This window comes from Pagrus pagrus, assembly GCF_965226575.1.
Source record: "Pagrus pagrus genome assembly, chromosome: 1".
In the NCBI taxonomy this organism is placed as follows: Eukaryota; Metazoa; Chordata; class Actinopteri; order Spariformes; family Sparidae; genus Pagrus; species Pagrus pagrus.
In genome coordinates this window covers 27,507,355-27,530,093 of record NC_140185.1, presented here as the reverse complement: position 1 = coordinate 27,530,093, position 22,739 = coordinate 27,507,355, and the positions used below count along the sequence as shown (strand labels likewise).

The following is a 22,739-nucleotide window of genomic DNA, read 5'->3' as shown; positions in this document are numbered from 1 at the left end:
ATATAAACCCCTTTCCACTTCTGGTCTTTTGTGTTATCGGAACATGAATATATATACATATATATAAAACACACTTTGCGCTGGGACAATAAAAACTATACATCTATAACTCATATCAGGATCCAAAACCTTTGAGCGTGGACAGTGTGTGAGCTTGATGGGATTCATACTGTATCAACTTAATAACATGATAATAAAATGCACTAGTTAATCTTTAATAGTTCATCTTTAATCTCTTAAATGTGATACAGGGCAGAGTTGAGGTGTGTATGGGACCTTAGGAAGTTTATTAACATGAGACTTTTAAGTTAATCACCTGCCAACTCCTGTATATGAATGACATGACTTGACTTTTTTCTACATGCTCTGATGAAGGCCGAAATGTTAGCAGTTGGCTCAAATGGCTAGAATAATTTGTCAACTCTATCCTGAAGATTAGTGTGTGTTTATACCTGTGGGTATTCAGCAGTTGAATAATAAGAGCACATTTTCATTTTAACATACAGCCGTATATGGTTATCGTCAGGCCTTCTGGCTGTGTGCACCAGTTCAGTTCTTCTCAGCACCCCCTTCATCTGTCCAACCATCTCAGTGCTGGGTGACCTTTTGTGCACTTCCTATCCCGATTAAACAATTATTAACAACATTAAAAATTGATAAGAAGATTATGATGCCCAATTAGAGAGATAAAAAACAAATTAGCACGTACTCAATCTACTGATAGGTCACTCTGGAACAATCACAGGACACGTTCAAACCTGGTCTTCATTACTTCAGTTCCTTGAGAGCTTATTGCTCATAATTCCTTTTTTTGTCTTCATTAATTTCTCCACACAACAAGGCACAATAGCACTGTAGCATTTTCATCAGAAGCAATGATGAACAAAGAAGGAAAATGAAGAAACCAACAAAGTACAGATGATGTATGAAAGTTATTTTCACTCAAGAAAAGAGAGAAGAGATTAGCATCAAATCTAAGTACCAACATGTGACCTCAGACTGCTGGGAAGGAAGGAAGTTTCTCCATATAATCAATAAAGGGCAGGTAATCTACTTTATAACAGATGGTAACCTTCCATATAATAAGAATTAATCATTGTGCAAGAGATAGATGTGATAGCGTTTGACTGGTAGGAAGTGATGCCATGTTTGTACACTAAATACTGCTGTGGATCAGGATCTAATGTTTTCTTGCAGATGTACAGTCGCGGTCAACAGTTTTTATACCCTTGTAAAGAAAATGCTCATCATGGCAGTCTTCACTTCCAATGATTTCTACAGCTCTCATTTTTCCTCGATGGAGTTACTGGAACACATACTACCTTGTCACAAAAAACATTAATGAAATTGGCTTCAAATCTGAATTTATTATGTGTCTTCTGAAATTGAGACCAAACCTGCTGGCTCAAAAATATACGTACAGTTACTTGAACAATCAGTTTTGGTGATTATAGAAAGTTGTGTGAATCAAATGTTCTTTGTAGTACGGCCTCTTAACGTCTTCTGAGTGATGATGATTGATGACAGCTGATGACTTTTCTGGGCCCATTTTAATAGGGCTTGTTTGACACACCCACTAAACTCAACCACAAACACTACAATGGGGAAGTCTAAGGAGCTCAGCATTGATCTGACAGAGCGCATTATTGATTTGAACAAGTCATGAAAGTCACTTGGAGCCATTTCAAAGCAGTTACAGGTCTCAGGATCAACTGTACAAACAACTGTTTGTAGGTATAAAGTGCATGGCACAGTTGTGTCCCTGCCGCGATCAGAAAGAAAACACAAACTATCACCTGCTGCTGTGAGAAAATTGCTCAGGATGGTCATCCAAGAGTCAACCAAAAACCATGTGTCCACAGTCAAGTGTGTTTTACATCAACATGGGCTGAGAGGCTGCCGTGCAAGTAAGAAACCCTCGCTCCAGATGTGGCACCTTAAAGCTCGACTGAAGTTTGCTGCTGATCACACGGACAAAGAAAAAGGCTTCTGGAGGAAAACTCTGTGGTCAGATGAAACAAAAACTGAGTTGTTTGGCCACAATGAGCAGCAGTATGTTTGGAGGAGAGAAGCCTTTAACCCCAGGAACACCAGACCTACTGTCAAGCATGGTGGTGGTGGTATCATGCTGTGGGGCTGTTTTGCTGCCAGTGGATCTGGTGCTCTAAAGAAAGTAAATGGAATAATGAAGAAGGAGGATTATCTCCAAATTCTTCTGGAAAACCTAAAACCATCAGCCAGAAGATTGAGTCTTGGGTGCAGTTGGGTGTTCCAACTGGGTAATGATCTCAAACACACATCAGAAGTGGTGAAGGAACGGCTAAATCAGGCTAGATTTGAGGTTCTGGCCTTCCCAAAGTCCTGACTTGAACCCCATCGAGAACATGTGGACTGTGCTGACGAAACAAGTCTGTGCCAGGAAGCCAACAAATTTAGTTGAACTTCACCGATTCTGTCAAGAGGAGTGGTTAAAAATTCAGCCAGAGACCTGCCAGAAGCTTGTGGATGGCTATCAGAAGCAAAAAAAGCATCAAATATTGCGGTCCAAAAGTTTCTGAATGAGTTACATGACCAGAACATGACATGACATGACATGACATGTAGGACAGCTGTTATCAGTGCTCTTCATCCTCGATCAACAACCTGTGCTTGTATCTGTTATAAAGCTTTTATCAGCTGTTGTGTTTTGTGTGACTAAACTTCTTTGTGTTATGTTGACGTTGTGGTTTGTACTGTATTGTGTGTTGTTGTTTTCATAGCAAATAAAAACAGCGAGTCCGTCTGACTATCAGGCTATCAATATGAATCTAAACCCAAACAGCTGTTGATTTAACATCTGCACAGGTTTACAGTTTCGTTACCCAAAAAGCATTCTCAACGTTGAGGTGATCTTAACCTACAGACTTAAAAACAAAACTGGGGTCACAGTGTTTTTGTGTTCTGTCCATGTGGTCTTCACGAGTCCAGTGGTCATAACTCTCCAGTGCACTCACAGGGGGGCAGATTTACAACACAACTCCTCCCTACTCGAGGATCAGTTGACTGGGAGGGGTGGATTGTCCTCCCCGTCCACAGAGCATCTGGCTGAGGAACGACAGATGCTGACAGCTGGACTGACATCCAGCATATGTCCCTTTCTTTATTCCTGCTGCATGCAGACAATGGAGTGGAAGGGACGGGGGTGCTTTGTGAGGAGAAGGTAAACCTAATAGCTTGTGACTTCTGAAAAGAGCCCCCATTCTCCAGGAGAGCCTGGAGAGCAATTAGCCCCGTCTCTGATCCCAGCCTGGGGAGTTATGATGGGAGGACTGAGCCCACAAAAACCCTCAATGGTCCATTCTCATTCAGGCCACGTTAAGATGTTTATTTGTTAATTACAGAGTCAGCACAATTATCTCAATCAGCTGTTTAGTTCGTGTTTGAGGATAAATTTGACTTTTCTGGGCTCCATTGTCTTTTATATTTAGATTAATCACACAGATAACTTACAGCATTGTAGTCCTGGTGGACTCCCGGCGCCGAGCACGTGCGCTTTGTTTTGCAACGTGATGACGTCACGCGTAGACAGGAAGTAATTTGAATTTGCACCTTGTAAACACAGCACGGATACATGCTGCTCACATACACCGAGATTTTGAAGTAAGTGTTTGCTGTGTGACGCAAAACTAAATAGTTAAAGTATTAACGGACATGTATTTGTTTAGAGGGATTATATTTTTATGGACAGGAACCCCTGCAGCCTCGGAGAGATGAGTTTAGTGGTGAGAAGCTAAGCTAACTGTTAGCATTCAGGTCTATTCTCAGTGAGCATTGAATTGACTAACATGACAAGCTGTCACGTTGTGTTTGTCGTGAAAGCGAAGCAGTCTCACTCATTAGATACTTACAATATTAGATGTTACCAACACATGAATTTAAAGCGTTAAAAACTGCGTTTAAAACAGCGTTTAAACTTTAGCATCAGCATCTTGCTATGTTGCAGTGAAGTCACTCTCACTCTGTATTTCTGTTTCTTCTCTGTAGAAATGGGTGTGAAAGGTCTTCAGTCCTTTATGGAGCGCTGCTGTCCAGAAGCCTGTGTGACCGTGAACCTGAGAGAAATGGCCAGGCAACATGTTGCCAGAAGCCAACAAGACTGCACATCCTCAGCTAACACCACCAGTTGAGTTCATCTCAGTGTGCAAGCAATATGACAGTGTGGGGAATCAGCAGTGACCATATCCTAACACGGATGAAGTCCATGTTTGTGTCTACTTTGCTATATTTTGTCAGGGGAGGATATTTGGATATTAATAAATAAGTGACTGAACTTTATTTCTATGGTATCTTCTATGAACACCCTAAAAGACATCAATTTCAGGAAATGGCTAAACACAGATAACTAAAAAAAACAAACATACTTACATTATTACTAAGATTATTGTTGCAAAACAGATGTTTTGAGATATGTAGAACAAAACACACATGCATGTGTCTTGTCTGGTTGATGTAACTGTGTTTGAATTTCCAGAGGAGATAAAAATGCCATTTGGAGCTCAAAACATTCAACTTTTTAAAATTGTTGTACAAGACGTTTACATGGGAATGTTGGAATGATTGGAAACTTTGCAAAACAAAAGACTAGAAAAACATTTCTATTATATTTGTATCGTCCCCCTCATTTAGGGCCCACTCTCGTTGTGGATGGTATGGCCTGCCTGCGCCACTGGTACTCATGTAAGGACTGGGTGTGTGGAGGGCAGTGGAGAGAGTACATGGATGTGCTGAAGAGCTGGGTGGAGGCCTTCACCTCAGCAGGCATCAGACTGGTCTTCATCTTTGATGGGGTGGTGAAGGAGCAGAAGAGAGAGGAGTGGGTGAGGAAAGAAACTGGAACCTGTGGTGTTTGAATATTTTCTTTTATTAAACAAATTGAAATTGCTGTCGAAAGACTTTAGTGACAGAGTTTATTGACAGATTATTTTCTGTACAATAGTGTAGATGCGAATATATCAGTTAACTCAACTGCTATAGTAAGTTTGCACAGTGCACCTCCTGTACACATCATCCTCTTCATCTACAGGTGAAAAGGAGACGCAGAGTAAACGGGGAGATTTCTAAAATATTTCGTCACATGAAGACACACGGAGAGCAGCCTGGCAGAGAGCTCTTCTGTCTTCCTTCTGGTCTGGCAACGTTCACAAGCTTTGCTCTGAGGTCAGCATTTACAAGACAGCTTAAGATGCAGTAGCCCTCTTGTACATAACATATACAGTGAGATATGTTTATTATGTATGTATTTAATGTATTTAAAAGACTAAGCTTTATTTAATGGAGTTTTATCTGACGTGATGATGGCTCTTATTACTGTTTATGTCAAATTATTGTCTCTGTTGTTCTTATTGTAGAATTTATTGTTGCTTACAGGTCATTGGGTCTGGAAGTGTTTAGCTCAGTACAGGAGGCAGACTTTGAGATTGCCAGCTATGCTCGTCAGCACGGCAGTATGGGCATTCTGGGACAGGACTCAGACTTCATCATATACGACAGGTTTATTCAAATCATCATGTTGTACTTTTAGACTGTGTTTGATTTCTAAAAATATTTTTTTATTGCCTCAGAATGACTTGCACCACTGTTAACAGTTAAGATGGTGAATTTGATGACTTCATGTTTTTGATAAGTCATGGAAAGTGTGAATAAAGTGTCTGTTCTTAGCATGTAGTTTTTTCTTTTAAAGTGCACCCTACTTGTCTGTGGCAAAGCTGCGGACAGACAGCCTCACCACTGTCCTGTACGACCGACAGAGGCTCTGCCGTACCATTGGATTGGCTGTTACCCAGCTGCCTCTGCTGGCCTGTCTCCTAGGTAATGATGTGGTGTCAAAGGAGAAGATGCAGCACATCAGGAATGACGCCATGGCAACATACAGGTGTCTGAAGTTTTACTTTGAGGTGTTATAATTTCTCATTGTAATCCTTGACAAATAGATGTTATGTTTGTTACTGACTATGTTTTGTTATAAAAACATAAATAAAATAGATTACTAAATATGTTATTTTTTTCCCAGGTTAAACAATCCTGCTTCCCACTATGGAGCTCCTCAGGAGCAGGTGGTGCTAGCTGTATCCCACCTTGTGAGCTCCTTGTGGGGCAGAGAGGAGCAGGAGACTGGGCTCATCCCTCAGTCTTTGAATCTGTCAGCTCCTCACAGAGAGCTCCTGAAGACGGGTATTTGTTCCTACTTACTGCCTGGACAGGAAGCTCCTCAACAAGGTGATATCTCTTCACCTCCCTCTGCCCCGGCCTTTGAGAAACATGTTAGTCCAGAAATATTAAAGGTATGGTCTGTACTTCATTCTGTATCTATTGTTTTTAAAATACCAAATGACGCGTTGGCTTATTATGCTTTACTTTGTGGTTTCCACAGGCCTGTAGAGAGAAGCATGTAGCAGTGGAGGGTTTCATGGTTTACTGCGTTGTGTGGGAGGGAGTCACTGAATGTAGCAACACTCTGGAGGATGAGGAGGACACTGAATTGCTGCCCCAGGCCCTCGTCTACAAACCCTGCAGACAACTCATCTATGGGCTGCTGCTGCTCCACGGGCATGATGGTAGGACAACCAACTTACTGGATAATTCATATTGACATCATAAACACACATGCACAGATACTCATGCCCTCTGGAAACACCAGACATCAAAGGGCCCAGACACAATAAACTGACACCAAACATCTAGTGGCGATTGGTCTTGGGCTGACTGGTTGTCGCCTCACATCAAAAAGCAAAAAAAAGATGCACTTGAACACAACTTGTAGAGCGGAGGTCATAGCATACTATGCTGACTGTATATGGATAGACATACACATGCTGTAAACACAGCACAGAAGAAATACAGGCTTTCATGTAGTTAAAAAATAAAGATATGAATGCTTTTTTGTCTTCTCAAGACAGCAGTGTGTTTCAACCCAAGTCTAACCTTGACTTATTTGTGTGTTTTCAGGCAACAGTGTCGACCTTCCAGCCATCAGAGAATGGTTTGTCTATCCTGGAAACCCTCTGCGGGAACCTGACATGGTCCACCCTCTCCCAGTCAGCCTCCCATGTACTGTACCCTCTAGTTTCTTCTTATACTGGTCTCTGTTTTCTTTTGCTCGGTTTAAGACAAATTCTGATTTCAGTGTAATTAAACCAGCTGATGCAAGGTCAGAATTGGTCATCATAATGACTGAAAGTTGAAAAGTTGCCTCTGGGTGTGGTCATTAAAGACATTTGTCACATAACATGCAGTGTTTTTGCATCCAACGCAAAGTTGCACAATATTTTCTCTCTCTCTGAATGTGTAGGTGATCAGCCCAGTCTAGACTTGTTATGGTTCGGCACTGGTCCTGAAGTTTCTGCTCTTCGCCTGACGTGCTTCTTATCAATTTTTGACTGCCAGGAGTTGTCCGAGTTGCATGGAGCTGTTGAAGACTCTCTGCTGGCTGCTCTCTGCCTGATCACTTACATAGTCCTACAGGTAATGTCAACTTTTAGTTGCTTTTTTAGGTAGTTTCCAGGAGTAAATGACAACACAGTAGAGAGAAAGAAGGAGAAAGAAATTAGAGGTTATTAACCACAGGAAAATGTGTAAACACCATGTCTAACCATGTATAATTCTCTAAGATAGTTACACCAAAGACCCCAATCAAAGATTTGTTCTGTGCAGTCTAATTATTTGATTCATGAGCTATTAACTCTCATATCTCATAAATCATGTACATGTTTCAGCCAGTATTTATATGTTTGTGATCAATGACAAACAAAAAAATGTTTTATTTTAATTGTAAATACATATAAGTGACTTTCTCTGATTTTATACTAGCATTGAGTCCACTGCAGCCTTCTCTTGAGTCATGTTGGGTGTTCCAGCGTCTCTACTGTAAATGATATGACTGTTTTGGCTTTCATCGGTTGGGCTGCATATTTTGCTTTGCCTTTGATGGATAAGTTAAGCTGTTAAATGAAACAGTCGAACACAAAGGGAATCAGTTTGTATTTAGGCATTTCAGACAAGATAATGCCAGTGGCAGGGTAGTAAAGCTACACCTGGTGATTTATGTAAACAGAAAATAAAGACCAAATGTATTTGGAAACAATTAAACACACAAGTCAGCTTTTGATTTGGGATTTAGATCGATAACATATACAACAATTATTTCGCTCTTTTGTCAACTTGTGATTTGAAGTCAAACATCCCTTGTTGACGGTGTGTTCTGTGTTGTTTTGTCGTGGCTTAATGGTAGTCACTGTCACCCACTGAGTGCCCAGTTTAGCCAAAGACACTGGTCTTTGTAACTGCCGCTCTGACGTCAACAAGTGCTCTGATAACCATCCAGGGGCTTTGAATATCTTAAGAGACATGTCTTAATTCACCTCACTACAATCGTGTCCTTATTTTGGTTGTAAATTTTACACTATAAACTTTTGTACTGTTTGTAATCTTTGTAATGCCTTGTTGTCAGCGAGAGAGCGCAGGGATTTGTGTTTTTGGTTTGTACATTCTGCATTGACGTCATCTGATTGAGCTTTAACACAACAGAGATCACAGGCTCACGTCACCTGATAAAGGCACAGAAGCTAAACAAAAATGGTACTTTAAATTGATTTATCAACCGTTACAAACAAGTCTCACCCTTTAATGTCTCCTTAACAAAGTTATAACTTCAAAGAAATTAATCTCAAGTCAAGTCTTGAGTTTTTAAAATGTGCTTATGTAATCTGACTGACCTTGCACAGTTTTGGACAGGTAAAAAGCATCAAGATGGATGCACCAGAGCCAGATATATGATTTTATTACATATTCTTCTTCCTTGTCAAAATCTGGCACAGACTAGGGATTTTTTGTAATTGATAACCCAACACGCTTTAACTGGTATCTAACTGGTTAATTGTTAAACATACCATCAGTGAAGTTTTACCAAACCAGATAACCTAGCATGCTAGAACATAATATGACCAGAGTTGTACTCATAAAGAAACAAAGATCAGCAGGCAGCCCTCCAAAGGTTTGGGTAAACAGACAGACGGACACTTGGGGCCAGTCATTTAAATGAATGAAGGACCAACAGACAGACAGAAGAGCAGCTTGTTAGATGGACCGTTAGATGAGCGGACAATCAAAGTTGAGCAGACAACAGTAGCTGTTGTTGTCTGATCACTGCTGCATTCACATTCCCTCGTCAGTCGTCTATTTAAATAGCTTCGGGGTTCGTTTGTTTGTTTTGTACACACAACTGGGCAGCCTCGTTTCTGCATCCAGCATTGTTTCTCTTTCTGTTGAATTGTTGCACAGAGAGCAGACAAAACAAACTGACCCACAGCGCAGAAAGACACATTGAGATGTGATTGAACTGGTTAACCATATATTTACCTCTGTATTGGTGTGTGTGTGTGTTGTGTGTATGTGTGTGTGTGTGTGTGTGTGTGTGTGTGTGTGTGTGTGTGTTTTCAGGTGCAAACTTTGTCTGACGAGGACTTGGATGCTTACCTGAGTCAGGCTGTGTGTCTGAGACTAAAATCCCCTCAGGAGCTTCGACGGATCGAGGTTAGTTACAAGTACAAATTCAAACGACACACTTTTTTTTAAAGGAACAGATCTGTTTTCTAACTTTCACTCAAAAAGTCCAGAAAGTTTTTGAGTTTCCTGCTGCAAGAACACAATGTCCCCCGTAGTTTACAGTAAACAAGGTCCTCCTGTGGCAAACACAGCTCAGACAGTGTTTCCAGTAATAGAAAGTGAGGACACAAACGGGGAGAAAACACAAATACAAGTGCTGATTGAGTCTCCAGAAAAACAGACAAATGTTTAAACTGCAGTTGTTTTGCAGTTGCGAATGGTGATTTTGGAGACATTTCCAAGTTTTTCGAGAATACATAAAAAAATTATGAACGCACATATTTTTGCAGACACAACATGAGAGCTGACGGTTTATTATGTTCTTGCTGTCACAGCCGAAGTAGGTCAAGTTAGTTCTCTGCGATAGCTTGTGAACTTGTTATTGCTGATGATCAAATAATGGGAAATCAAAGTCGAGATTTTCTTTATTAGGGGAAAGCCAAACATGAGTCACAGATTTTAGAAAAAGCTTCACTTTGATCATCTTGTTACATCCCAGTATGTTAAATGATGACTGTACGGAAATACAGATAAAATAAAACTGCCTGCAGATGTTTGCAGAACTTAAAACTTGCCCAGCGATGGAGAATATAGATCAGATCAACAATCAACTGAGTTGTTGGTCAAACACAAATGCTGCGAATGTGTTTTCTTCTTTCTTACATGTGAGGATTTTCTTCTTTTTTCTGTGTTCATCACCCTGAATTGAATATCTTTTGGTTTTAAACTGCTGAGTAGTGTTGTAGTACTCGAGATTGGTCTTGGTCTCAAGACCACTGTTTAAAGGTCTTGGTCTTCTTCTCGTAACCGACCGCATTCTTACGAGGTCCTTCCTGGTCTCAGACAAAGCGGCCTTTGGAATTTACTCCAAGACCAGACCAGATCAATTTTAGGAGTGCCTATGATTTGCATGTTTCACATTTTATTGTGTATCGTGCATTGTGCGGCTGGAACTGCTCTTGGTCTTGTCTCGGTCTCGATAAACTCTGGGTTTGGCTTTGACTTGGTCTCGGTTGAGGTGGTCTTGACTACAACACTGCTGCTGAGTTTGTAACGTTTTTTAAACACAATTTTAATACAGGGTTGATTGAATGATAAACAGTAATTCACGGATTGATCGATAGTGACAACACTCAATAGTTGTGATCGTAAGTGTCACTGAAAGCAGCAACGATCAGACTTCTCACAGTCTTCAGTGAGCTCGGTTGATCTCACAGATACGAGAATCGGAGAGTCAGCTGTGCTTTTCCATTCTCTGGGAAAATGGCCGTGCTGTTTGCTGCCTTGTTGTAGCCCCATTTATTTTTACTGCTTAATTACCATACTTGTGTCTAGTAATTTGTATTTTTGCTGCTCGCCTGTTTTCTACACAATAATTAGGGATGGGCGTTGATTTGAATATGCTGTCTGGGAGAGGTTCAGAGCTGCAGGAGGGAGGTTAACTGAGTTACTAGTGTATGGGTTAACTGCGCACACACACACACACACACACCCCTTGAGTATACTTACATTTACACCCAGATGTGGGTATTCACACAGTTTTTGATATTTGATTGCGTGTGTGTGTGTGTGTGTGTGTGTGTTTGTGAGAGAAATAAGCTGAAAGTGAAAACCATGCTCTTTATTTCTCCATCCCCCCCACCCCATAAAAGATCTTTTTTAGATAAAAAATAGATTAGTATGTGTGTTCAGCTGAATAAAAAAATGAGTCAGACTGTGTGTGTGTGTGTGTGTGTGTGTGTGTGTGTGTGTGTGTGTGTGTGTGTGTGTGTGTGTGTGTGTGTATTTAGGGGAAAGGGGTTGTGGGTCGGTTTTGGGATGTGTTGGTTTCGTTGCAACATTCCTCCCCATGGGACTGTGATTGTGGCGTGTGTGTGTGTGTGTGTGTGACAGAGAGAGTGTGCTGGCGACAGCCGCCTGTCTGTCCTGGCTGACGCTCACCACATGGAGCTATTTACACCAAGCACACTCCGCCCCGCTGGACACACACACACGTTTCTGTCTTTGTCCCTCTCACTTTGTGTGTTCTCATGTTCTTCTACTTTTTGCTCTCGACCACTTTCTTTTTTTCCGTCTCTCTTCACGTTGCTCTTTATCTCTTTTCTTACTCTCCCTCTTTGTGTCTCTGTGTTTGTGTGCGCCTTCGGGCTTTTGTGTTTCTGTCCAGTGGTTCATTGTTTTCAGAAGGTGAAGCTGTGTTTGACTGGAAGCAGGTGGCAGGCAGGGCTGTGTGTGTGCGTGTGTGTGTGTGTGTGTGTGTGTGTGTGTGTACACCTAATCACTGTTATCAGTGCTATCTGCCAGAGCAGACAGGTGCGAGCTGAAAGCACACACACACACACGGAGAATATCTGCCTGCTGTCATTACCATTAGCTTGCTCTGTGCCTCTTTATAAGCATCTTCTTTTCCTTTATTGTCCTCCAGTTTCTTTCTTCGAACTCAATGCTGCTGACTTTTATGGTCAGTTATTTAGAGATTAGATGTTATCATTCTGTAGGGGCTGGGCGAGATGCCCTGAAAATAATATTGGGATAATTTTAGGCTTTATCCCGGTACACCAGGGGTCTTCAATAAAAATTCATTGCCTAGTTACCCAAAGGTCTGAAGCTCATAATGTCTAAATTGCATCCAATAGCCAACCCCTATGTCCTCAAATAAAATCAACACCTCTCAGCTCTCAGCTCTGTTATTTTGCGTGCTCTCACCACGTCTTTAGATATATTTCCTCAAGGGATCCATGTTTGGTCTTGTTGTGCTGCTTAACATTCCCGCTTTTGATCAACGCCATGGTTTCACAACTTATGAGACACAACGGTCTAGTAGTGTCTGCCTGAAGAATGAACATATATTGATCCGTCCATTCATTTTTAAAAGTTCTATTTTCTGTGTCAACTTTTCCTCCATCCAAATTCCCACATCTCTGTTCTGGTAAACGATCGCTGTATTAACTGGAATAGCTGTGTCTACAGTTTCTAGCTGCGACCGCCAGGAGAAAAAACAAGAAACAATGTTCCGTGGCGAGTTTTGCATTTTCTCATTCATTTATCAGAAATAAATCATTGGTCCGGATAGAACCATCACTTGGTCTGTGACTGGACCGCTGTCTGCCATTTGTGCGGTACACAATATATATCTATATATTCTAAAATCCCATCATAAGCACTTCATAAATTCTTGTAGTGGGCGACAGACTCAAATATCACAATATTTTTTACCAAATACCTCAATCAGTTAGCGACAAGTAGGGATGACTATTGTTAATTTTACAAAATATTAACTCACACACACACACACACACACACACACACACACACACACACACACACACACACACACACACAATCTAAGACAATTTAAAATCTCATATCGCAATAACAATATATTATATCTATATCGGGTTGATATATTGCCCAGCCCTACTTTACAGAGTCGTTTATCAAATTGTGGGTTTAATTGTATATTTATGATTTGCTGACTCACTTTTTTCCTACAACACTCACTCAAATTTACATTCAGATAAATATTTAACCTAAACGTTTTTTCACCCTCACCTTTCCCCCTCTCATCTCAATGCCTCATACGTTGCAACAATTTGTTGTGCATCAGTTCATCCTAAAAAAGTCTAATTGCTCAGAAAAATCTGTTACATATTGCCTTATTTTTTACTGTCAAATATAGTTACCACCACACCCAATCACCTTTACATACAAACAAATACAAATGGATAGTGACAGAGAAGTGGGTGGTCTGAGTGGAATGTAATTGTGTGGTTTATGTGTCAGGATCGAGCAGATAAGGTTGCGCAAATTGGGGTTGGGAAACACTAATTATTTTAGCAGCTGTGAGCAAAAGTGAAAGAAATGTGTTGTGGATGGTGTCACTAAGAATATTGAAGAAACAGATGTCTCTTTACAACAGGACTGTTTAAATAATGATACTGTACAAGAACATGTTATCAACATCGTTATGGATGCCTCGACCTCCACTTCTCGATTAAGTTAAGCTTTACTGGCTTTATTAATGTGAATGTCGTGATAAATAGGGTAATGTGTCTGAGGTGAATGAACCAAAACGACATGTATATAGTACAATGATAAGGACATACTGATGAGAAAGGAAAAAAAAAGAGAATTAATTGTTTATTAATTATCTTACTAGATGAAACAGGTCTTTCTCCATGTGTGGTGCAGTGATCTGCTGTGTGGTCAGCCACTGTGGGGGGCTGATGACCTTTGTTTGCTTTGCATAAACTTCTAGCTAAAGGAATTTATTGCCACATGTGGTGAAGTCGAGTATGACCTGATGGCAGCTCAGAGAGAGAGATGCTGTTGCTTCATTCATGGCAGTGTGGTTTAAAATGTACTACTAACCAAATGTAAAACCAAACGTTTTCCTTCCTCTGGTGTCAGCTGCCTTTCCTCGCCAGTCGTGCGGTGCAGCTGGGATCCCTCTACGTCCGAGGACTGAGCCACCTGCTGGGTGCTAACTGTGCCAGCGGCTGCCCGCTGCCCAGCGCTGCCCTGATGCCTTGGCACAGCTTCGATGGACGGCTGTTCCACTCAAAGTACCTGCTGGCACATAGCGGCGTGGATAAAACTGTGTTGCTGGAAGGCGATGTGAGTGGAGACAGACAAACAAAAAGGGGAATTTGTGTGTGTATGTGTGTGTGTGACAGGATTTTGAGGAAGAAAAAAAGGGACAAAGTTGTTTTCTGTTACAACTTTTATGTGGTAAGAAAATAATACAGATCAAATCTTACAAGTACTGTAGTTGTAGTACTTGTATGATTTGATCTGTATTATTTTCTTACCACATAAAAACGGCATGCTTTTGAGATACGTGCTTTGGATAAGTTCACCCTAAAATAAACATTCAGTCATTTTCTACTCACTCCCATGCCGCTGGAAGGCCGGGTGAAGTTTTTTTAGTCAACAAAACATTTTTGGAGCTTCGCAGCAAAACAGCGTTGCAGCATTCTCCTAAACAGCTGAAGTAGACGAGGTCCTTTTAACGTATAACATATAAAAACAACCGAAAGAAACGAAATGGCTCCTTACAGTTAATTTGGTCTAATCTAAGTCTCTGGAAGTCCCGGGAAAAGATGTTATTTACACACTTGACACAGTCGATTAGATGGGGTGCATGCTAACAATTTAAGCTTATCAGCTAGTGAGAAGATTTTGGCTTAGAAAAGGCTGTACGTAACATATTTTTAAATCAGTTTGGGATCTTGGGGCTTCTGGATACATGGATCACATTGGGCGAGCTGTGTTTTCAGTTACCATTTTGGCCTGTTAATAGAAATGTAAAGTATAAAGTCGCTTTCTTCTTCAGTTGTTTTGGAGAATGCTGCAAACGCTGTTTTCTTGTGAAGCTCCAGAAATATTTTTTGGACTTTGAAACTCTACCACTTTACCAACGATCCATCAGCATGGGGGTGAGAAATGACTGAATTTTCATTCATGGTTCAACTGTTCCTTTAATCATGTCTAACGTTTATGTGTAATTCAAATTGTATTATTGTCTATCTCCAGTCGTCCTGTTTGTCCCAGTTTCTCTGCCTGAGAGAGAAACTTATAGAAACCTGCAGGAAGCGAGGCAGAGTCCTGCAGTCCAGACCCATGGCGCCAGAACAAAGTCATAAAACCGCACCAGGAGCAGGATTCAGAGGAAGACACACAGGTGAGACTTTGGACAAACACTACCCACCTGCAGCTTCAGCCACCTGATGTTGCTATATACAACCAATCACAATGTTTGTTTATAATAGCTTATATTTAGAAAAGCCCTGCATCACGTACCAGTTGACATACAACTTGTACAAATTGTGTCTTTTCAGTGCATACACATCTCATTTGTAACAACAGTCTTCACTAACACCAGGTTGGAGACCTTATATAAAAGTTGGGCCACTCAAAAGTAGCAGTTAGTCTGACCTGTGGTTATGTGTCGCTGTTTAGTAGATTTGGAAAGCGACAGGGTGCAAAAAATAAGCGCAGCAGAAACATCAAATTGGTTGGAGCACCATGACTGAAAATGAACAGACAGTCTATCTAAAACATTTAAAAACGACTCTGTTACAAAGTTAATGGAAACCTTGTTGTGTGATAAAAGTGTCCTATATGTGTCTTTTAAATAAGCTAAATTTACCTACAGTTTCAAATGAAACTTTATTTATTTTAAACACTAAATCAGAGCTATTTTAAGTACTGAAATGAGCCAGTTAGTTTTGATTAAAAGCTCTATATTTGTTGAGATGCTGTGTGTTTAAACAGTGATTTATGTTTTGTCCTTTCTTACTCTTCCCTCTGCCTGTGGATGTTGTTTCTCTGTCGTTCCATTTAACATAATTATGCTGCCATTTTGGCCTGGAAAAAGTTTTTGATCTGGAGGTTTGATCTGGTTTAAACAAAGGTCAGAGAGAGAAAAACGTTTTGACCTGAATTAAGAAATGTTATGGTGTTTCTAGGGTGCCCTGGTGGCCTGGTGGTTAAGAAGCATAGCGCGTAACCACAAAGTCCTTAGTGCAGATCTGCCCAGGGAGCTTTGTTGACATGTTTCCTGTCTGCATTTATACTGTAAACCTGCCAATGAATAGACAAAAAATGCCAAAGACAAACATACAAGTGATTTTATCATGTCTGTATTATTTTTAAGGCTCCAATAGTCCAGAATTCATGTTTTTTTAGTCTTTTTTTCCAATCACTGTCTAGAGTACCGAAAACTGAACGGGCCTGCAGTGATCAGAGCGATAGAAAAACACCGAAGCTCGTATGAAAAACTGATGAAATCTCCCCTGGAGCCGAACAAAGAAGCAGCATTTTAATCTGACAGTTGATCTGTGGTTGTAGTTCTCTGGTGCCCCTCGAAGTACCACATTACCCAGAGGGCCGTGCTGTAACGAGCTCCATGTGTGCTGCGGCCTTCACGCGCGTGCAGGGACACACACGCACGCACACGTGCACGCCTGGATCGCTTGCTTTGTCAGTGCACTAGTAATAGTAGGTTTCTGTTTATAGGCTGAGAGAGCTCTATTTTAAGACACACAACAAGACGAACTGATTACAGACTTCTTTCTTCTGTCTCTCCCCTCGTTTTGCTCCCCTTCCCCACAGTCGCCCCCCTCCATATTTATTTTCCTTTCTCCTTTTCTTCTCTCTCTCTCTCTGTTTCTTGTTCTTATTTCTCACAGTTATCCTCTCTCTGGTAGCTGCATGCCGAGCCTTCACAATCTCCTGACTATTTTCAAACATATTTGGCCTCTTACACACTTTCATAAGTGTTAATGTGACCTCTCTGTATTTGATGCGCGTCACTCTTGTGTGCCCCGTTGATACAAGACTCATCTGTAGTTCACAGACTCCGTCCTGCTCAGCGGTCAGTCTCAGAAAACGACTCAGCAGCAGCTTATGAAATGTGAACCCGTAGTTTCTACTCAACCCTGTGACTTATAAACCTTTTGGGAGCGTTTTCTCTCTGTGCCATGTTAGAGGAGTCTCCGAATTGCGCCGAACTGTCTGCTTTTTGCCCAAGTCAACCCTTGTGGGTCTCATGAGGATGTTTCTGGTTTTATAGATGGAAGGCTATACAGTCTTTATACCTCAGTGTTTCATTTCTGCCAGACGCAGACACCAATCATTACTACAGAACTTGGGGGATATGGAGTGTGTGTGTGTGTGTGTGAGAGAGAGAGAGTGAGAGAGAGAGACAGAGAGTATGTGTGTGCGTGAGAGTAGTGGTGGCGCTATGTGGTATCGTTGAGGGCCCGGTTTGGTTTTTGTTTGGAATCAGGCCTGATGTTTAGTCTCCTCAGCAAATATCTCCTCTGCCCGCCTGCCCTTGCAATTACACTCCAACAGTGAATCCAGTTTAGCTGCTCTCCCACGTCTCCTCAAAAAGACAAAAAGTCAATGAAAACAACCTCATCTTAGATTCGTTGTGGAGTACATTTTACTCTAGCGGTGTACCTCTACTCTCCTCTGACATAGGAAGAACATATTTTAGCTTGTCTAACTCTGATCTTATTTGTCTCCCTCATTTGGTTTAATTCAGACTCTCGATCTGTTGAATTTGTCTCAAAAAGACATGCTGACAACAGCAATAGAGCTTTAAAACGTTTTGGTGCTTGCGGCCCGACTGACACATTCACTTATGCATGGCATGCTTTCATGTGCTTATTTTCCTGCACTTTCGCACTCAGTGAGTGGATTGATGGGAGAACGGCAGCCTGCATTGGTCGAGCAGGGAGCAGCTCCCAGTTGGTGAGGTCTAAAGTTTCAAGCACTTTGTAATTGGCATAAAATCAGCCACATCTGTCAAAGTGAAGTCACAAGCATTTGGGAAACATTTAGCTTTTTCCTTTAATTCATTTTGTAACAAATAGAAGAGCAAAGGTTATGTACTACCATGCATAGAAATATGTTTTATCTTAGTTGAGGTTTTCTTTATTTGTCAGATGACAGTTGGCGTGGAGGTCTGTGAGAATTCAGCTTCACGAAACTTTTCTCGTTTTTTTGAATAATTCTGCTCGAACTGGCAGCGTTTGTCGGACTTGATGAGTGTGTAAGTCTGCTGTGATATAGGATTTTTCATTGTTTATTGCTGTTCTGTGGGTAGCCTTGAAATAATTGCGGACAGGCTTTAAAGGCATGCGCTGTGTGTGTGTGTGTGTGTGTGTGTGTGTGTGTGTGTGTGTGTGTGTGTGTGTGTGTGTGTGTGTGTGTGTGTGTGTGTGTGTGTGTGTGTGTGTGTGTGTGTGTGTGTGTGTGTGTGTGTGTGTGTGTGTAAGAGAGAGAGAGAGAAACAATTGCTGGTACTTTTTGTAGAGAGTTGGGCATTTAACTGGTGATGAACAAACAATTGTTTCATTGTCGATAAATCTGTTGATTATTTCAAGGATGTTAAGGTTCAGTTAGGAGTTTGGTCTATAAAATGGCAGGAAAAAAATGGATCAGATATTCCCAAAGCCCAAGATGACGTCTTCAACCAAAACCAATTAGTCAGAGATTAATGTAATAGTTGACAACTTATTTATTAATCGTTACGCTCTCTTACTGAGCAATCATTGAGTCCTTAAATGCTCAAAATAAATGCCTCAGCTGGTGAACATAGTGGAGCATTAGGTGTTAAATAGACTGACCACAAACAGAGTTGAAAGGAGAAACCTGACTTCATATGAGCTGCTAATGTTGCTGTGTTACTGCTTGACGTGTAAAAAGGAAACTGTTTGCTAACAGGTTTGTCTTATATAACTTAAAATGGGATGATATGGCAGAATCGTGTTCGTAATTCCTGTATGCTGCCTTTTGCTGTTTAAAGCACCAAATATTTTGGTTGAAGTGCTTCTCTGTTTTTGTGAATTTTTATGACTAAATAAGCAACAATTAAAGTAAGTGCTGAGTGGAGAAAATAGTTTTAAATCCCCAAACCTCAGATATCTGCTTCATCTTGGTGCTGTTCAGTCAGACTTGATTTCCAGTGGCCAGTTTGGACTGATTGTAATCTAACTCTCGTATGTGAAATAACCAAAATTGTTTCAACTAAGGCACAAAATATCATGTTCATGTGGGTCTTATGGCTCATTGTTAGAAAATAGGTTATCCTGTCCATTTAAATATTGAATTTATCACTTTCAGGTGGTGATGAGAGCTGGAGGGAAAGAGGAGAGATGACACAAGGCCATCAACATGGAGGAGGATGGTGGGGAAGAGGGGAGGCGAGAGGAGACCGAAGTGAATATGAAGACAGAGAAAGACCGTGGGAGGGAGGAGGACACAGAGGAGGAGGCCAACATTTTCATCTTCACTCGTATCCTAACTTCTACGATGGAGAGCCCCCGAACGTGAGCCGTCCTCCAAAACAGTCCAGAGGTCGATCGAATCGCAACAGAGGGAGATACCGGCTGGCTCCGAGGTAACACCAGTATGAAACTAAAATGTCTTCTCTGTCTCTGTTTTTTCTGTTTAACTGTTGTATAATGTGTCTCCTCTCCTCTCTCCTCTCCTCTCTCCTTTCTCCTCTCTCCTCTCAGATGGTCGCAGCCTCCTGCACCAGGGACGTAAGAGGAGAGAAGAGGAGGATTAGAGGGGAGGATTTGAAGAGTTAAGAGGATGGGAAAGACATGATGAAAGGAGCGAAGGAATCAAATTTCTCTGAACAAACTGATTAGTGAATTAACTGTCAGGAATGTTTGTCTAAAGGATGCTGTGAGTAGAGAAATGGGGATCAAGAGGAGGCAGAGTGAAAAGATTAGGAAAGCATTATTTAATTTGCCAGTTTAACCTAAAGTTGTTGGGTTTTTTTTTCATTCTTTGAAATTCAGCATTTTAAAGCCTCTCCTTCGTCTCAGGGCAACTTACCTGTCTTACTGTAAAAAATGGAGAATGTGTGTGAGCACTCACAAGACAAATAGAAGTGAGCCTCTTCAATCATGCACTGAGAGGTGGATTAATGCTTAATCCTCAAGCTTGCTTTTACCTCTTATCTGTGACAATAAAAAGAGCAAAGATCTTAAAAGCCGAGTGTATCCAGTGGCATAATCCTTTTAAAGGACTGGAGAAACTGTAATGCTGGTATCGAATTTCAGCTGAAAGAGTCGGGCATCAGTACGAGAGATTTACACACTTCTATAAACTGATACCAAGAGCCTTTTGTGACAAAGTGAAGCAACATGAGTTTCTGCTTTTGAACATGAGTTCAAACTAATAAAGACAGAGGTTTCTTTTTTTAAAATTTTTTACTGCTTACAAATAAATTGTCTTGATACTGAGCTATCCTTGACAACGCTAACTCTACTCATAGAGGCCTCTGGTTGCAAATATTTTTAATTTAATGTGATGTTTAATTCCTGTGGTTGAAATGGCACAGGACAAGAAAATATAACATCTCACATAACTCCAATAATGTGGATTGATATGTAAATTTCACAATACCCCAGCCTTAGTTCTTGTTGGTTAACTCAAAAACTCTGAATGTTGGCACATCCTTTTTTATGTAGGTGAACAACCACTCATGTAAGTGTGCTGATGAGGAATGTATAGTCTGTACAGTCATGCTGACTGTCTTCCTGTAGCAACGTGAACGTCGTAAAACCCACCAGAGAGGAAAAGGATGCAGAGAAAGTTCCACAGCCTAAGTGCTGTCATTCCTGTGTGTGTGTGTGTGTGTGTGTGTGTGTGTGTGTGTGTGTGTGTCTTTGCCTATCAGCAGAGCAGAAATGAAATGTGAGTGAACTTCTTATCGGTGGAAACAAATAAGGGAAGAAATCGTAGAAAATCATGACGGCTGAGGTGAGAGTCCATTAGCTTGTTCCTTGTAGTCAACTCATGACACAGTGATACAAACGTATACAAGCTGAAGCTACAGACTGGAGATACATGCCTATCAGTGGGGAAGGTTCAATCCTAAAACAAGTGAGCGTCAACAATGCTGAAGGAGTGCAGATCTTGGAGACTTTAGTAAGAACTAGATGGCACTCGGTAGCCAACAGTCCCATTTATCTTCATACTTTAACTGTACTGATTCATAGATACCAGCCACTTAAATATACCAGTTTTTTTTTAATCCTGATCCATGTGTTATTCCCTGAGAAATTAATGAAAACAAAAAGACAGTGAAAAAATTACAGGATCCGTCCCTTTATCTGGATCAGCACCAAAAGTTCATGGAGTCTATCCTCCATCCAGGTTTCATGGAAATCTGTTCAGTAGTTTTTGTGTAATCCTGCTGACAACCTACCAACCAACACACACACGGGTGAAAACATAACCTCCTTGGCGGAGGTAAATATTACAGATGCGCCTCAGCACATCGACAGACTTTTGTTGTGTCACAATCTTTTTTTAAATTTATAATTCTTAAATTTCGTACAGACCAAAATGTTATTTAGTGTGTAATAAATAGAATAGTTTTAATACATCAAGGTGATCTTTTGTGTTTGATTCTCCCTCTTTAGTCGCTGCCGAACATGAAACTTCCAGCATTATGCAGGGCAGAGGGGTTTTGTTTTCATTCCAGTGGCAGCACCAACAGAGAAGTTGAAGTTGAGCGTTGAGGCTTATTAGATATTTAAAGGGGAAACAGACAACTTCTGCCCCTCTAGCGTTTCCAAGTGCTATTATTGTTGGCGCCACTGTTGCAAAGACAACAGGAATTGTTTCCATTTTCCTGGGTCGCAATTGCCAATAACAGGACAAAACACGAGTTTATTGATTTATTTCGTCCATAATGGAGACTGGTGGCTGGCTGTCAGCCTGACTAGATTACCAGTGTCTGTTGCTAGTTTGATCATTATGTACATACATTTTAATGTCATTGAATATCATAATCTTGTGTGTGCTGTATATTTCAACCATGTCTATTTCACATAAAGGTTGCAGGAGCTTTGTACAGCTTTGCAAATAAACCTAATTTTACATGAATCATTTCAAACACTTGTCTCTGAGTCTGATGGAAACTAAAGACAGAAACTTGCACCCTGTGACAGCCATGTTGGCTCACTGCAAAAGCATCTACATCCAGGTCCACTTTCCGGCATCTGAGCGATTATTAGTATCACATGTAAAACATTTGTAAGGAGTTGTGACCAAAGCGTCCACTCCCTGACTTTGCTCTCAATCCAGAGGCGGTAGATCCTTAGAAGAAACGACAGAGCAGCGTGAGTGTGTTTTGGGTTAGTAGCTGTGGTGAGCGGAGTGGGTGTGGGTGTGTATGTGAGGAGGGGCGACAAGGGTGGGGCACGCAACACACATCCATGACTTTGGTCAAGTTGCCCCTTCTACATAATAACAATAACAGGAGGAGGGATGTTTTCTGTGGTGAAGAGGAAGCGAGAGATGGAAGGTTAAAAAGGGAGGAAGAGGGGAAAAAAACAAAATGGAAGACGGAAATGAAGGAGTGTAAAGGAGAGAGGATAAGTAAACACTGAGATGAGGGAAACAAAGAAGACGAGGGAAACACATCAGAGGAGTGGGACGACGGGGAGGTGGAAGGCTAAGAATAGAGAAAACAACAGAGAACAGGATGAGAGTGGAGAGAAGAGAGGAGGTGGATTTAGAGGAGAGGAAAAGGGTAAGACTGAAGAGTTAATAACACAAGCAAT

General features: G+C 41.1%; 1 protein-coding gene across 1 annotated transcript; it reads left to right on the top strand.

Annotated features, from left to right (window-relative positions):
• The first annotated feature begins 3,574 nt into the window (after window positions 1-3,574).
• On the top strand, window positions 3,575-22,049 carry fam120b (family with sequence similarity 120 member B). Its single transcript, XM_084361532.1, has 15 exons — window positions 3,575-3,639; window positions 4,024-4,161; window positions 4,666-4,856; window positions 5,063-5,196; window positions 5,407-5,529; window positions 5,720-5,911; window positions 6,050-6,320; window positions 6,410-6,593; window positions 6,985-7,086; window positions 7,328-7,500; window positions 9,475-9,567; window positions 14,050-14,256; window positions 15,175-15,322; window positions 19,276-19,552; window positions 19,671-22,049. The coding sequence occupies exons 2-15, from the start codon at window positions 4,026-4,028 to the stop codon at window positions 19,699-19,701; spliced, it is 2,262 nt and encodes a 753-aa protein (XP_084217658.1). The 5' UTR covers window positions 3,575-3,639; window positions 4,024-4,025; the 3' UTR covers window positions 19,702-22,049.
• Window positions 22,050-22,739: the final 690 nt, after the last annotated feature.